This window comes from Necator americanus, chromosome II (assembly GCF_031761385.1).
Source record: "Necator americanus strain Aroian chromosome II, whole genome shotgun sequence".
Lineage (NCBI taxonomy): Eukaryota > Metazoa > Nematoda > Chromadorea > Rhabditida > Ancylostomatidae > Necator > Necator americanus.
In genome coordinates this window covers 6206413-6223468 of record NC_087372.1, presented here as the reverse complement: position 1 = coordinate 6223468, position 17056 = coordinate 6206413, and the positions used below count along the sequence as shown (strand labels likewise).

Here is a 17056-nt window from a genome sequence, read left to right as displayed (position 1 = left end):
CTGTCCACTAATAATTACTCTTACTTAAGATACGAATTTTTTTCCTTGTTTATTGAAACGGGTTTATATTACTTGTGTGAGCATTGGAAATTATTTGAATTGATTAATGTTAGTGTATAGATCTCTTGAAAGTATTCCATAAACATCATCATCGGCTCTATTTGCTGTTGGTTCTCCGCTTTTTTTGCCAGTAAAATCGTTCACTTTACGACCACATGATGGATATTGTTTGGCACTTTTCCACGGACGAACTTTTCGGTGTCACAACAAGGCTGGTGAGAAGCAGAGCACGTTTACACTATTTCATAGCGAATTATGGCATTTACTACTTCTGGAAAAAAAAAACCTATGTAGTAATTTGCGGCTAGAGCACTTTAGAAGATCGTGTCTAACAGGAAATGAACAATTGATGAAGGACACTTCACTCTATGATTGACGAGACAAATATTTTTTCGCAAATGGGCAAATAATTTAAGTAAAAAAAAGACGACTATTAACTTTGTTCCCGGCGTGAAATGGTTAGGTCCTTTTCAACTGGACACCTCACCGTTCGAGGGAGGGAGGGAGGGAGAGAGAGGGGAAGGTGAGGGGAACTTTCAGCCGATTTTCTAAAATCGGATAAACAAATTATGTTGATGTGTATAGACACTACTGGCGCTTATCTTCATTCTTTCTTCTTATGGATTGACACTGGTATGCGCCTTGATATGCGTGGAAATTTCACATTCTCATGATAGAATTATCCTATTGTTTAGTCAGCAATACCTCCTTGTACTCATCTATCATTTGTTCGTTTTTCCCGAGAGAGAGAGAGAGCAATTACTGGACAAGAACGAGCGGAGAGAAATGACTACGACAAAGTTGAAAACTTTACATAATCCTGGCGGTACCGGCGAGACTGTAATTATCGTAGCAAATTGCACCTTTAAGTGCAAATCTTTGACTACATTACTCCTGCGTTTTAAGCAGAAAAATAACGTCAGTGGATGGTGCTCATCGATATCCGAATATACATAACCTCGTGACCAGCTGTTGTACAGCGCATGTCGCATAATTAAGGTCTTACACAGGGTAATCTTATTAGATGCAGGGACGGGTAGGGAATTGTTGTGCTCAAGAATAGGCTATTATTGTTGCTAGATATAGTTATTTTCTCGTATCTTGAGTTATTCGGAAAAATAGTCAATCCGATAACTTTGTTATTCTTTCTTCCTACTTAAGAAATCCATAAAATACCAAAGAAATGGTTCACTGTAGGACTAAATGAAAATGTTCAATGTTGTAATGCAGGATTTGCAGGATGGCGTAAAGAATATGTGTCCGAATGCTACATAAAAAGAACTCATCGAAAATACTAGATTTTTTCCCGAAGAAGAAATTTCTTAGTATTTCTTAGTGCATTTCTTAGTATTTATTTCTTAGTGCATTGTTTTTTTCTTCTCGATTTTTGTAGCGTTGCTAACTTTTATGCTTTTCACCAAAGCATGTGTTTTTACGAATGTGTTAGGTCAAGTCATAAATTGTTACACTATTGGATGGGTCTCATGCGTTCCATTCAAATATCATTCTAACGAGTTCTTTTGCTGACTGGTTCCGCATTCGTCGATTTATTTGATCGGTCCAGGAATGATGTTAAATTGACTAGATTTTTTTCCCCCGAAGTTTGGCAACTATCCACACGACTGTGACCCTTTTTTTTGGCATTTTACAATACTTTAACTGTCTGGTTCAACGTTCCTTCGTTCGAGACATGCAAAGGAGTGCTTGGGGTACCTGCTGAGAGCCGGAGATACGGGCTCCTTACAGGCCTAAAGTAGGACTTAAAGTAGATGATTTGATAGAAATTCGCCAATTTTGTACGAGTTTGGTTTGTGAGCCGAGCATCATAATTTTCCTTTTTTTTGGTATAACGAAGTGTTTTAGAACATCTTTGTAGGAAAAAGTTCAATGGCGGTGGTCCAAGGTTTATTCTCATCGTTGTTGCAATACATAATTGTTCAATTCAGCATCACTAGGCTGTTCGCAATGAGCAGAACATCAAAGTGATGGGAAAGATGTTCTATTCAATGAGATGTTCTGTTCTTTTATGCTCATGTTCTCTCACATCAACAGCTGAAATGAGATGGCGATTTGGTGAACGTCAACTGCTTGTTGCACGTACTGGTCGTTCTTTATTTTTTTCCCGTAAACCCCGTGGTCATATTCAATGTACACGTGCGCTCGCCTTTTCCACACGTGATTTGAGCGTTATGGCGCTGTCAGTAGGGATTCCCATTGATGATATTTAATAAAATATCCAAGCAATTCTCTTACTTTTGTCTATGTACCTTATCTTATCTTATGTATATGAAATTGACAATGTTCCGGTCTCTGCGGGATAGTATATAGTTCAGGATGTAGATTGCGACTATGAGCGTGGTCACGCTTAATTCCTCGCAGTCGTTCTGAAATACAGCGTGGGAAATGGACTTAGTTCCAACGAAGTATGTTAGGACGCGCCACCTTTGTACACGCGCCGTATCCACGAGCGAGTGGTCGAAAATCAGTGGGATGTCCTCAGCAGCCTATTCAAGTGGAATCATTGAATGGGCTGCTGAACGAAGTGGAACGTGTACAACTGTAGTGCGTTCTAACGTACCTCGTAGGAACAAAAGCGGTTCCCACACCGATTAGGATTTTGAGGGGGATTAGGACGAATTGAGCGTGGGCATGCTCTTTCTCCTAATCTACACCCGAACTCGATATTGACCCACAGAGACTCGAACATCGTAAATTTTGTGATATGCCGCCTGTCAGAGGGAGTAAAGAATAAATTCTTGGTATTTGAAGGCTCACCGCCTAGCCTACCCACCGACCTGTCTCAACCCATTATCTTGTCTTTGCCAGCATCGAAGTCAGCACATTAGTGCATCGATAGGACGGGGGTAATTATTACAAAAACCTATTCTAATGATTTTACAGTTAGCAGCACTCATATGATGCTGATAAAATTCAGTTCGTTCAGGTACAGGGTAAGTGCACGAGAAAGGGCATGCAAACAAATGGGGCGAGAAATTAAACGGCGGCAGATTTGTATGTAGGAACGTATAGACGATGATCTTGTTTTTAAATCTGCACGATTATACCTGGATGAATTTAAAAACAGCAAAGATAATGAGAAGAAAAGTGAATATTTCGCGGTACTTGAACTGTTGTTCTGTGCTTTCGCATCTTCGCTCTCTTATTCAGTGTTTTCATAGTTAGGAAGATGAATTACTCGGAATTGAACGACAAAGTTTGAAAAACGTCAGTTAGGTCTCATGGGATCCTTGCAATTTAACCAGATATGATTACGACAGTTAATTGTTTACTGTTACGTCAATTATTAGCTAATTGATGAACATAAGGGAATCTATTCATTCGTTAATCTACGAAGTCGTAGTTCGCTACTATGAGCGACTCAAATTTAGAATCGCGTGAGGTTTATGAACGCTTTTATAGGCTACATACCTCTATACCTCGTCAGAGACGGCGATGACGATCTCGTTTTCGCTAGCACTGACTGTGAATCACGCGCGGACGTCGTTTGTTACGATTGATCCGCTCAGAACAAACAGTTACTGAGGTATGATATTGTCATCGCCAATACTCGTTACCATCGTCGATGATGGCGGAGAACAGCAGTCATTTTGCTGTACACACAGACAGACGCCGGAACTATTCCATACCTAGAATTGTGGGTGGATCTGTAAGCCTTGGAAGCGCTTACATTCATTGCCGTAGGGAGCGGATGATGAGGAAATACTCTGGAACACGGGCGGGTGTAGCGCAGTCGCTCTGTGACCCTGTGACTACACGATCGATCGGAGGTTCGAATCCACTCTAGTGCCAACCAAGCTTTTCACCCGTCCGGAGTCGATGGTCAAATTGGTACCAGACTTGTTTGGGACGATGAAAACACTGACGTGATACATCGGCTAGCGTCCGCAAGTCAGTCAAGTCAGTCAGGCTACACCCACGTTCATAAAACCTCGAACGATTCTACGTTGAAGTGAATCCGTTGGTGCATCCCAAGCGGATTAATTTGCGCCCCACACTTCATCCTTCATCCTTTATTTTGGAACACAAAAAGTTCTCCACTGAAACACCTACTCCTCATTCGTTCCCAGTATCAACTATAGAGAATAATTATACATTAAGGACTTTCTTCATATCATATATACTCCTGGACTTTGCCTCTCCTCATACCACTACATCTCCAGGATTCTACCAATGTGAGCAACATTCCTGCACCACGGAGAAGTGATTCATTAGGTCATATGAAATTTTAGTTGCTCGTAGATATTGGAAAGGGCATCTTATTATTGTTTTCATTTGCTTTCCGTAGATGTTCTCTTCAGGCAGGTTATCGGAAAATTGCTGATAAGGCTTGCTTGCAATGAGTTTATTGTCCTGATTGAGTTCGTCACAATGTACGTTGAAAATGCCTCATGACCCAGGATGTCTGTCATCAAATCAAATCTCTTTCCTCTTAGCGGTAGCCTTACACTAAAAAAAACATGAGATGTGTGATTGCCTGCCGCTCTTCTCGTTGACAGGATGTTTTATTGCGAAGTGTTGTAGGCTGTGTTAGAAAATAATGCTATTAGGAAGCAATTGAACATAGATTGTTAGGCCTTTTATCTAAAATGCACTATCTTTTTCAATTCGATTATTCTATTATGACAGAAAAAAGAAAGAGTATTTCATACAGAAATACACTAAAATATTGCCAAAACTATCAATTATTACTAGAATTAATATGTTATTTTAACTAATTATTAAGACTTTTGTAACAGATTAAGTGACAGAAGCGCAGTCCTTTATTTGAAAAAAAAATCTTTAAAAAAACTGTTGTTTCAATACGCTCTCCGCTAATTTTGTAAGCTTCTATCACGATGGAAGTTGCGTGCACGTGCGGAATGATTTGTGAGGATGACTGGTATGATTCATGCAATCATGCTAGTCATCCCCACAAATCATTCCCTATGCATATGCTCTGTAAAGTTTTTGAACGTTGTTGCACGTATATACAACAATATTTGTCCATATTTTTAGTGCCTTTCATTTGTATCCACAAATCCAACACACTTGTTCTCTTCACTGACTTTTTTTTTGGGAAAATATTGCTGCGAATTGTGATTGTGTTCACTACTGAAGCCGCTAATACAGCTACCATGTCTATGTACGCTTTTCGTTTTCGCTTCGTTGCAACGGTGTTTTCCTGTAGCCACCCGTATCGATTTTGACGGTATAGCATTTCTTGTCCGCAAATTTCGTCCAATTGTATTTACGGATCTTCCCCATAGATAAATCTGTTCTCAGGCTGTCTATTTGTCCACCGCTGTCAGTTAATGCAAAAATATGACAAGTTGGAGAAGATCGGCGAAGGTAAACGATGCAAGTCAAACATTGTTCACAGGAATCTCCCATTGCACTTTTTTTTCTAGGTACTTACGGCACAGTGTTCAAAGCTCGTAATAAGGAGGGTGGTGAAGTCGTTGCGTTGAAAAGGGTTCGACTCGACGACGATGATGAGGTGAGCTCTAAACGGACGGTTGAACTAGACTATCGACTACGTTCAACTTGAACACAGAGAGCGAGTGTCGCGTAAGAAATACGTCGATTCTGACGCATAAAGCACACATTGCGGACTGTACACAGAGTGTACGCGTCGTTGTCTTTTACACAGCTCTCCAGTAGAGGTCATACGGATGTTTCACGGTCGATTTTGTATTCTGTGCTTAAATGTGCTTATGCATAAATGCAGAATATGAAATCCGCTTAGAGTTTATTTTGAGGAATACAAGTCACACAACAAGTCCAAGCAGATGACTTTGGAGAGCGCCGAATACGCTCAACTGATTGAACGAGGTGCATCTTCGATATAAGGGGATGAGAGGAAAAAGAGAGAGAGAGAGGAAGAAGAGAAATAGAGAGAGAGGAAAAGAAGTGTAGAGAGAGTATGTGATGAAGAACGCACTCACCCGGTTGAATCGTTTGACTCCGACTGGAAATGGACTTTTAAAGGATATTTGTTGCAATTGTAGGAATACACTAAAATATTTCCAAAACTATCAATTATTGCCAAAACCTATATTATTATTATTGAATTATTAATTATTTAATTAGTTACTTCCAATAATTAGTTTTAATGATATATTATTGCATTATAACTAATTATTGAAGCTAATGTAACCGATTAAATGACATAAGCCCAGTCCTTATTGGGGAAAAAATCTTCAAAACTTCTGTTTCAATACATTCTCCGCTAATTTTGTGAGCTCCTCGCTCGCGAATCGCTGATTTTTAAAACGTGGATATCTAACAGAGCAAAGTTTTCAAATGGGATTTGAAAATTTACCTCCCATGTTATTTACATTATGTAAATTAATAATTTTTTTTTTCGGATTTTAACATAAAAGAATTTCCAATATGGCGAAACGAAACGATTGCTGCTGCAACAAGGTCTGTTTGTTTATTCATTGAGGAACGGGGAAAAGTAGAAGTGTATAGTTTCCGTCAAAAAACAAACGTTGTAAACATGACGGCGTCATGGATATTATTTTACCCATGGTGTTTCTTGTGACAATTCTTTACTTCGGTTTAATATGGGATGATTAGGTGTCTAAAAGTCTGTGTGGGACGAAATGATGGTCAGAAGTTTCATTATGTGCAAAATTAAATCGGTAGACTTGGTCGTAGCTGTGTATTCTCAGTAAAATATGCCTAAAGATGTGGACTAGAGATGCCTATTCTTAGTGAAATGTGTCCAAAGATGCAAGCTAGCAATGCTTAGCAAATTTGCCAGCCGGCCGTAAACTAATACAACATTCTGAAACTAATATAAACATTTCTTCTGTTTATATAATTGACGTGAGAAGATCCTGATAGCATCCCACTCGTTCACAAATTAGGGACATTCGATACGTACAGTCAATAAAATAGATAGAATTATTGACGTTTCTTCAAGATCAAGAGTGAAAAGGGGCGGGGTGAGAGTACTACGATTGGCTTATTCTCCTAAGTTGTTAAAATGGTTACTTGTTCTATTTCAACGTGTCAAATATGGCCTGTTTTGGCTCCTTAGTCCATTGATGAACGGCGATTCAATGAGCCAATCAGGAATTCTCGACTCCGCCCTCTCATCACAACGCTTCACTAGTCTTCTCGTCGCGGGTTCCAAAAAAAAAGAAAAGAAAAAAAAAACAGGAGGAGGAGGATGGTGTGTTGTTATCGTATCGTTATTGTTATATTGTTGTTTATTGTTTGTTGTTTGTTCTGTTATCGTTATTGTCATACTATCGTATTGTTGAGTTGTTATAAAGGTGGAATATCTCGTTCGGCAATTAATCGAACTGAACTGACTGTTTTTCTCATTATTTATATTTACTATTACCATTTGTTTCGAGGTAATTTCTATGTCCTTAGTCTTCTACTACCTTTCTAATCACTGATTTTTCCCCACACAACAATTTACAGGCGAATTACAAAAGAAAGGTTGAACTGAATCTTTGCAAATATAGCTCTGTTAATTTTTACGACGGCAATACTTCATTTTTTTTTAGGGTGTACCAAGTTCTGCGTTACGCGAAGTCTGTATTCTGAGAGAGTTGAAACATCGAAACGTCGTTCGATTATATGATGTGATTTATTCGGAAAGCAAGTTGACATTGGTTTTCGAATATTGTGATCAAGACCTCAAGAAGTTTTTCGATTCACTTAATGGTCATATTGATCAGCAGGTGAGGTTCCGATGAATTTTTCGACGTTTTTCCTTATTATTTGAGAATAGGAAACGCAGTTCTTTTTGATTTCTTCATCTTCTTTCTTTTTTCTTCTTTACTTTTTTTCTTTCTTTTTTCTCAACAATCCTGATTCAGATGGCGAAATCGTTGATGCTGCAGTTATTACGCGGATTAGCGTTTTGTCACGCGCATCACGTCCTTCATCGTGACCTCAAGCCACAAAATCTGCTCATCAATTCGAATGGCCAGTTGAAACTGGCTGACTTTGGCCTTGCTCGAGCGTTCGGGGTTCCTGTTAGATGTTATAGTGCAGAGGTTTGTGAATTCTTGATCCCGATATGTTTTTATACTTATTCAGTTCTTATTGTTTTTCTTTTAAAGGTAGTAACTTTATGGTATCGACCGCCTGATGTATTGTTTGGAGCGAAATTGTATAATACTTCTATAGATATGTGGTCGGCTGGATGTATTTTTGCTGGTATGTTCACTGCTTCCTTTATTATTGTATTTTTCCGGAAATGCACTTTGAAAGCTCTTTTTGTTGATTAAAACCATGTACTTTTAGAAATCTCAAACGCTGGTCGACCACTTTTCCCTGGCGCAGACGTGGACGATCAACTGAAGAGGATATTCAAACAGCTGGGGACACCTACGGATGATACTTGGCCTGGGCTATCTCAGTTGCCCGATTTCAAGGTGGCGTTCCTCTCTGCTTTATCTGATAGCGTTTGATACTTTGACATACTGTTAACAGTTTATGAACTTACACATTCGAGCTTATTTTGTAGCATTTTATTCCCTGTGTGCACTAGGTTCCAATTTTCATGATTTCATTTCAGCCTATGCCATTATACCATCCAGCAATGACATGGGGTCAAGTAGTGCCTAATATGTCCGCAAGTGGACGCGACCTTCTCCAGGTAAGACTTAAGAGAACAAGTTTTTACAATAGAAATCTTGATGAGCTCGAGGTGCGGAGATGTACCAGCCACTAAATGAGCTCTCATTGCACTCATCTCCGAATTCTTAGAATGACCAGATAATTTGAAATAGTTCTCGTGCAGTTGTTGTTCAGGAAGGGGTTGTTTTCATTCGTCTTTTATTCGTAGCGAAATGAATATCCTTTAATACTGCTGGTATCCATGGAAAATACAATTGTTCCTACCATTTTTTGTTTCTGTGGAAGCAAGATGTCTCCGGAAGAAGTTTCTTAAATGTATATTTCATCTCATTCCTATAACATCGGTGATCGTCGTTGGCTGAAAACAGTTATTTCCACTCTATCCCTCACTTCGTGAAATTCGATAGAAGTTTACTAACTTCGATCGTGGGACTTTTTTTTTGGCTTGAGAGACGTAGAGAAAACGGAAGAATCGTTCCAGAGAGTGTAGAGCACGAGAGCAAACATTTCATACGCATAGGAGATGTTTTCTCTTGCGGCCGTTTCCATGTATGGATGGCTTTCGGTCTTATATTGGAGACGTTATTATCGTAAGTACCTTAGAAACATTCGGTTACTACGCAGCACCATAGGTGATAACATGATAACTAAAAGACAGATATTCTAATGTGATTTTTCATCCAAAGTATTCTTGGTTTTGTCAAAATTACAATAAAAACAATTAAAATTAAAATAAATAAAATTGTAGGGGGCCTGTATGCACCGTTACTCCGGTGTGAATAACCATTGGTGTACGTAGCACCTAACATTTGGTAGTTTTTGTAGAAAACGACGTTCGACGTATGCATAGGAAAAAAAATAGATTTCTATGCATATGTCGAACATACGAGTCGTTAAGAAGGGCTGTACACGTTTCTGGATACATCCACAATGATAAAAAGACCTCTAAGCGTTGATTCGGTACTGAAACTTTGGGAACTGAGATTTTTAGGAGTTACTAGAAGAATTAGTGAAAATGTGGATGTAAATTGGAGCTACGTACAGCTGCTAATGTTGTCTTTTTCCAATGAATAGATAGTACGCTATGACGATCGAAAAGAAACGGCATACGATAGAGAACGTCGTGTCAGTTGGCCATAAAATTATGTGATCGCACGCTGCGGCGCCATAAACATCGAAAAACGTTGCTGGCTACCGTTATGTTGTTGGTTGGCTAGCGATTACGATAAGGGACTTGCGACTTCAGCACATCCGCTTCTTACCTTAGCCTACAGGTCTGGGCTCGGACAAAAAAGTAGGTCATTGTCTTTTTTTAAGTTTTGGCTGCTTTTTTCCTGGTCGTATGGGAGCCCAAATAGATATTTGGGAATTTTCTAATCTTAAATGAAATGTCGGGTTCGCTTTCACTCTACTTTATTTGTTAGTAATTCAAAACGAGAAACGCAATAAGAGGAAAAACAATAAACACAAAGAAAAACAACGAGTTGGAACTGCTCTCAGCAGCTATTTTCTGCAACACACCCATTTGAAAGGATGTAGTAGTGCAAAGATTTTTTTTCATACTTCGACGTTTTATTAACCCTATAATTTTCGCATATCTGGCGCAAATCGAATTTTACTAGTTACATTTGAACAAAGAAGTAGTAATTAAATAATAAATAACAATAAGCCCACTAAATACAAAATACTTTTCAAAGAAAAATAGAAAGTCATGAAAGATAGCCGTTTAGAAGTGCACGGCTCGCCGATGATCCGCATTATCCCACGCGTCCAAGAAAAAAAAACCGCCGTTGAGCCGCGCCGTCGTCAAAGTGTTAATAATTGAAGATAGCGGTTCTAGAGACGAACCCTTTCCTGTGTATCCTCATTTCATTCCCGGTGAAACCGCTTCAATTAATTATTCATTTGTTCATCCCAGGATGTCCTCATCAGTAATGACCATCACATTCAGAACCACGCGAGAGAAGCTAAGCGAAATTTCACGTATATGACATTTCTCGTGACGAATTTCTAAAATTATTAAGAAGAGAGTGACTCGATCAGTTCTAGTGGAGATATTTGGTCAAGGACCATTTTAATTTCGGACAAGCGACCGCACGCTTCCTTGTGTTTCCCTCGATGAATTTTTTTTCGTTGCATCATTGCCTACCACACAGTTACTGTGCAAGTGATTTTCCTTTTTCTTTTCACTGAAATGTCTGTTGACGTCTAGTTCTTGGCTGTCCATTTGTCTAAAGTACGGCCAAAATGACCTGATTTTTGATGCGTAAGCGGATACGGTGATGATTTTGAGCAATGCGCAGCATCCGGTTGATATCGATCGAGCCCAGTGACATGCTGCAAATCTGTAGTGTTAAGTGAGCGTACTGTAGCGAATATATCTACGTAAGAGTCCTAATCGGGGGCCCGATAACGGTGCACAGTGAAGAAATCAGGGATTTTTACTCCAATATTGTGTATATTGTGGATAGGACACTACTCTCTCTCAAAATAGAGGGCTCGTCTCAGAAACATCACATAAATCTCGTGCATGTGGACCAATACAGATTTAAAAGCGCTTCAGCTCGAAAAAAGGATCCTCCTATATCTTGTGACATGCACGGATCGTTAGATAAAAGGTTAAAGGGGTAAAGTGTCTGGTGTTAATCAATCCGCTCGGGATGCGCCCCCACGTTCACTTCAATTCAGAATCGTTTGAGGTTCACGAACGTGTAACTGGCCTATACAATGATTTGCGGTGGCTAGCCGATGTGTCAAGTCACGGTTTTTATCCTCCCAGACAAGTCCGGTACCAATTTATCGACCCCGGAGGGATGAAAGGCTTGGTGAGCACTAGGGCGGATTCGAACCTCCGATCGATGGTGTAGGCTAGTTGCTGTAGTTAACGTTGTTTCAAACAGTACCTGAATGAACGAACAAAATGAGGTGTCGTTGGTTAGTGATCGCGTTTTTTTTTTTTTTTTTTTTTTTTTTGAAATCGTTCAGTAACGCGCACGTCCTCGATAAATAGGCAGCGATAATCGATTATTATCGCGCAGACATTTGCATCAGGAAGGATTGAACCGGATGTTAATGAATCCAAAATGTTCTTTTTTTTTATTTCCCACAGTTCTAGAAAAGTGGGAGAGTTTAACGATGAAATTCTGGTGATTTTCTGGTAATTTGTTCAAAAAACGTGAAAAAAGAGGAGGAAATGAGGAATCAAATTGCTTCCGAAACGGATGTCCGTTACGAAATGTTTCAGTTTAGTTGAGATTCATAGTTCTAGAATAATGAGAATGGTGAAAGTGACTATTCGCTGATATTTGTATAGGAAATTTCAAAAGGGTTATTCCTTCTTTTTTTTTCGTTAGCGTTTTACATTATCAAGTTATTTCGTTCAGTTTTTTTTTCTCTTTTTTTTTGAATGGTCTGACAGAAAATATAAAGGGACCATGTCTTTTTTGTCAATTGGAATTTTTTTTGTAGTGCAGCATCCTTGTTTTGTAGTCAATTGCTATTTTGCGTTAGTCCGGATGCACATCACTGTTTCTTCCGAGAATTAAGTGATATTTATGTCTCCTCTCAGCAAATCCTCTATTCTGAAAGAGATCAACATCACGTTATTTTGCTGCATACGGTGGCACATTGTGCTGAAAATAGCTGATTTTCCAAAAAGCTTAGCTAAGAAGGAGGATGTAGGCGATTAATTCTTGGAAATCCCTCTAATCGCGCCATTTACTCGATTTCTGCAAATAATAGAGGTGTTGTATTCTATTTAATTAAGTGTATGTAGACATTTTTCATAAAGTTCACCATTATTTGGGATTCTTGTTGTTTTTTTTTTCAAATCATATCACCTGCCATTTAGGGTACAATATTTCTTCCCTTACGGCTCCTCATAAATCTAAATAAGTCTCTATCTGCATGGGGAGAAGAAAATGCATTGCCGCACGCATTGATGGTGTGCATGCAATATTTGAATACCATTTACGAAGTTAGGATCAGGGGACCAATTGTCAGGGAAATCCGTTATATAGTTTAGTGTTTACGAACTGACGTAAACACTAAACTGAATACATAATTGGTTTCCCTGATAATCAATCTTACGAGAATTTTATTTCGACTTTCCTAATAATAGTAAGAAGAGAAAGAAATGAGGCGTTAGAACTCAGAAAAAAATCATGATCCCAAGACTCGAGCAAAAATTGTGATCGGTACGTTTAATCACGGTGTTATCTGGAGTTTGTACAAGTGTAAATAAACTACATATGTCCAACGCCCCATGAACCCCGTAGTAGATAGATTTTGATCTCAATTTTACTTTTTGGGATATTAGTTTAGATCAATTTTAGCCCCACTAAGTTTATTTATAATCGGATCCTCATAGTTCTTATTTTCATGATTTTTTTTGTGGAAAGAACTGCAGAATTTGATCCATTTTTAGCATAGGAAAAACGTAATCAGAAAGTGAAGCAAGGGCGTTCTCTATTTTCTTTGAGATCACATTGTTGCTGGTTGTGATCATTGTCCCATGTTTTATATGAAAAAAAAATTAGAAAATTGCCGGTCATGCGGTAGAAAAGGAAGGAGATACAGAAAAAGTGGTTACTAATTACTGTTGAAGTTTCCTGGATCTCTGGATCAATTCCATTCATTTACAGGAATGTAAATTCCGTTCAGGATATACATCGGATTTCAGTATGAATTAGGTCAGCCCCGAAGGTGGTGTTATTTATTATGTTGATACTTCTCGATTGAGGTAGAGGATATTATATATAGGGGCTAAATATTTACTTCTTCGCACATTAACGTTTAGTGCTTAAAAAGAAGATTGAAATCCGGTTGTGTTTAAATTAATCATATGTTTCCGGCGATAACGCCGAAACGTTAGCTTTTGTTTAATAAAGACGATCAATAACAATCTTGGCTACAGCTCAAGAAAATCAATTAAAAACTATGTTTCAACATGCCGAGATTCAAAGACAGAGTCGAACATGGGCAATAATCATATGTGTTTTTTTTTTCCAGAGGCTGCTTGTCTGTAATCCGAATGGTCGTCTAGATGCTGAAGGTGCGCTTCAACATGCGTACTTCTCTGACTTCACCGATGTTTAACGTTTTGCTTGTTTTTTTTTTCTTGTTGTTTAATGGTGCTTCATACGTACTACATACTGGGTATTTGTTTGATCTCATCTATAAATGTTGTGATGAGTAGTTTCGTATCCGGTTAGAGAACGGAGAACTACAAGACATGCTCGTTATTCCTCGTCGGAATAAAAGCGAAAACAACGATTGCTATCAATAGGAGAACGATGGTGCAAAGTGCGTACGTAATATGTTGCAGACATGCGCATCTGTAGGGAACGCATGATGGCAAGCGATAACATTTGGTGAATAATAAGGGCAAGGATTTGGGAAATGCCATTTATACCTAAGTAAAGTAGTAATAGTAGTAATAAGTACCTAATGCAGTGTTTATACTTGTTTCTGGGGTTACAGCTTCACGGTGACAGTCGCTTTCAGCCACGGTGACCTGCGATTATTTGGATACGTGCAATAGCTCTACATATTATTTAGTATATTGTTAGAAAATAATATCAGTCAATTTTTGGAGGAAAAAAAAAGATTTGTAGGATGGACGGTTGAGAACAAGAAAGATAGGAACGATGTTAGGAAATATGGAACTCTTATGTACGTGAGGACGAATTCACTCAAACACTGGAAGAAATTACAAGGAATAAAATGAACAAAAAAGCAAAATGTTAGCGAATTCAATCAATGAAAAAAAATCAAATAAGTATTGGTTTAAATTGATATTAAAAAAACGAGATTCATCAACTGTCGATGACAGTATCTATTTACTTGTTTACTTACTTGTTCAATTCAATGCACACAAGATGGACCCCCAAAAAACAGCAATCAAAAATGAATCGAACTGCAATTTTGCACATTTATAAATAATCGAAATTATGAGTGCATAGAAGCAATTCTGACATTGCTTTCTCATATTTCACTTTGAGTTGTCACGGAGTTTTTCATCATCCGTAATAGGCAGCTCCTATTACGGAATTTGAAAGCTCCCCGACCATCTAGGCAAATCCAGAGCGTTTCGGAAGAGGGCATAAACGTGCAAGGGCATAAACGAATAACGAACTTATTCCAAGGTGAACCAATTCACTGGAAAACCTGGACGTACTGACGTTTGGATGATTTCAAGCAGCGGATCCTATTCCTAATATTTTTGAGAAACCATTTATGTACTGCGATTGAGAAGAAGAGCAGGAAAAGCCAACGCTTGTAAAATTAGTTAAATTACAATTCATGTCAGGGTCAGATAACGAATCGGCGGTTTCGAAAACGAAAAACGACTATTTATTATGAAAAAGGGTTGTGTTCTACTTTTAAAGGATGAATCTTTTTGATTTTTTTCTGCTATATGTTTCATAAAGTTATTCTGTGAAGAGCAAAAAAGGGAATTTCCTCGTCAAAGTTGTAAAACTAAAGATTTTGTCTCTTTCAGTCACAACTTTCTCTTTGACTCTTTCAATTACAACAATTGAAAACGATGTAACAGGCTGTGGCATAAGCGTACGGAGAGAAAAAGTATAAATAGGTTACCAGGTGCGAAAGAGTCGCATCCGTAAGCCATTACTACCATGTTCAACACGAGCACAGCCCGTTTGTTTCCGCATTCTGAAGCTCTCAGCATGAATTGACCGCCAGTGTCAGTTTGGATTAAGATAGCAAATTATAAATAGAGTACGAACCAAAACGCTGCAAAATTGCGCTCAGCTTGAATATTTCGATTGATTAGTTTAGACCACTTACGATCAGGGAGTGCTGGAAATGCGGATCAATTTCTTTCCTTTCTTCTTCATTTTTTTCCTCCTCGAATTAATAAACATTTCTTCAATTTTTTTCACTATAACAAAAAGTTGCGACGACCTCTCCCTCTGAGAAAGCAAAACCTGGAAAACTCCTGTTTTTCTATGTCGTTATCGTCAAAAAAAAAAAACAGTCGGTGAAATATCTACCAGCAACACTACGGATTTGTCAAACAATAACTGATGTTCAATACAGCCAGCAAAACTGTAGAAATATTTTTCTTTTGCAAGTTCTAGTACTGATTTCAAAAATATAACAGGTGCTTTCAGAGAGTTATGCGAGGACTTTGTGTGTGATGAAGCAAATCAGTTAAGAAGTGAAATTTTAATTCGTGAAAATAAAATGGGAAATGAAGGCAGAGTGTTGATGGTAGAACGAAAAATATGAAGTCACTAGAGAATACTTGGTTCCTATGTAAATTTCTGGCGCTTTTTTTTGTCCAGGATAGGAATTGAGTTTTTTATTTTAATTTTCAGATAGAAATTCTTTGATAGAATTTAGATTAGTCAATCATCAGGTTTACGACGTTGAACATGAAAGCTGAGATGCCCAAATAGATAATGATATTCGTCATCATCAAAAATGACAATTTAACGGAAAAAATAATTGACATTTCAAATTCAATGAAAAAAATTGTCGTAATATTTCGTGTCTCCTCAAGATTCTCTTTTTATTCTGTTAATACAGTATGGTTCCAGCTAGCGATGATAACTCCAGTTAAGTAAGTCGGAAAACTTTAGAAGGATTTTGGATAAATGCCAAATCTTCTAAAAATAATATAAATGAAATTAAATTTAAAAAAAAATGCATAGAATCCAAGTGTTTGACCAGCGCACCCACTCTACGTCAAGACCTTTCATGGTTTCGATTTACGAGGTCACATAGAGTCATATCTTTGCTATCTATTAGCAAAGAATTGATGAACTGTCATACGGTGGCGTTGACGTCGAAAAGCGAATTGGCTACTGGAACGAGCACAGCAGTTTCCTGATGATCTTTTTGATTTTGCTTTGAGATATATGCACTCTTTTATGAGATAGCTTGTTCGAAATAAGGGGAAAGATCTGGAAGAAAAGATGAAACAATCTTTCCGATTTTTCAAGTCCCAAAAAAAGCGGCATTGCCGAAATGTTCCTCGTTTAAAATGTTACTGCTAGTCGACTGTAGAAGAAAACTTGGCCTTTGCTTTACTTGAAACATCAACGAGCTAACTTTAAACCTCTTTTTTCAAAAATTTTCACAGACGAGGAAGAACAAACGAGCAGAGATTTGTTTTCCTGTTGATTTCTGGTAATGAGACCTCTCGAAAAGTTCAAAAACTTTAGTGATGAAATTTTACAATGCTCTCTTTATGGGGCTGGTGCAGTGTAGCGGTTGGGGGTTCCGCTACCTGCACGATCGATCGGAGGTTCGAATCCGCCGTAGTGCCAACCGAGCATTTCTTCGATCTGGGGTCGATAAATTGGTACCAGGCTTGTCTCGGAGGATAAAAACCAACCAACTAGCCATCGCAAGTCATCGT

At 38.3% G+C, this 17056-nt stretch overlaps 1 protein-coding gene across 1 annotated transcript; it reads left to right on the top strand.

The window, feature by feature from the left end:
- Window positions 1-5372: 5372 nt before the first annotated feature.
- Window positions 5373-13764, top strand: RB195_016989 (uncharacterized protein; the record flags this gene model as incomplete). Its single annotated transcript, XM_064183773.1, has 8 exons — window positions 5373-5409; window positions 5469-5557; window positions 7587-7763; window positions 7902-8081; window positions 8148-8244; window positions 8332-8462; window positions 8606-8686; window positions 13678-13764. The coding sequence occupies 8 exons, from the start codon at window positions 5373-5375 to the stop codon at window positions 13762-13764; spliced, it is 879 nt and encodes a 292-aa protein (XP_064039654.1).
- Window positions 13765-17056: the final 3292 nt, after the last annotated feature.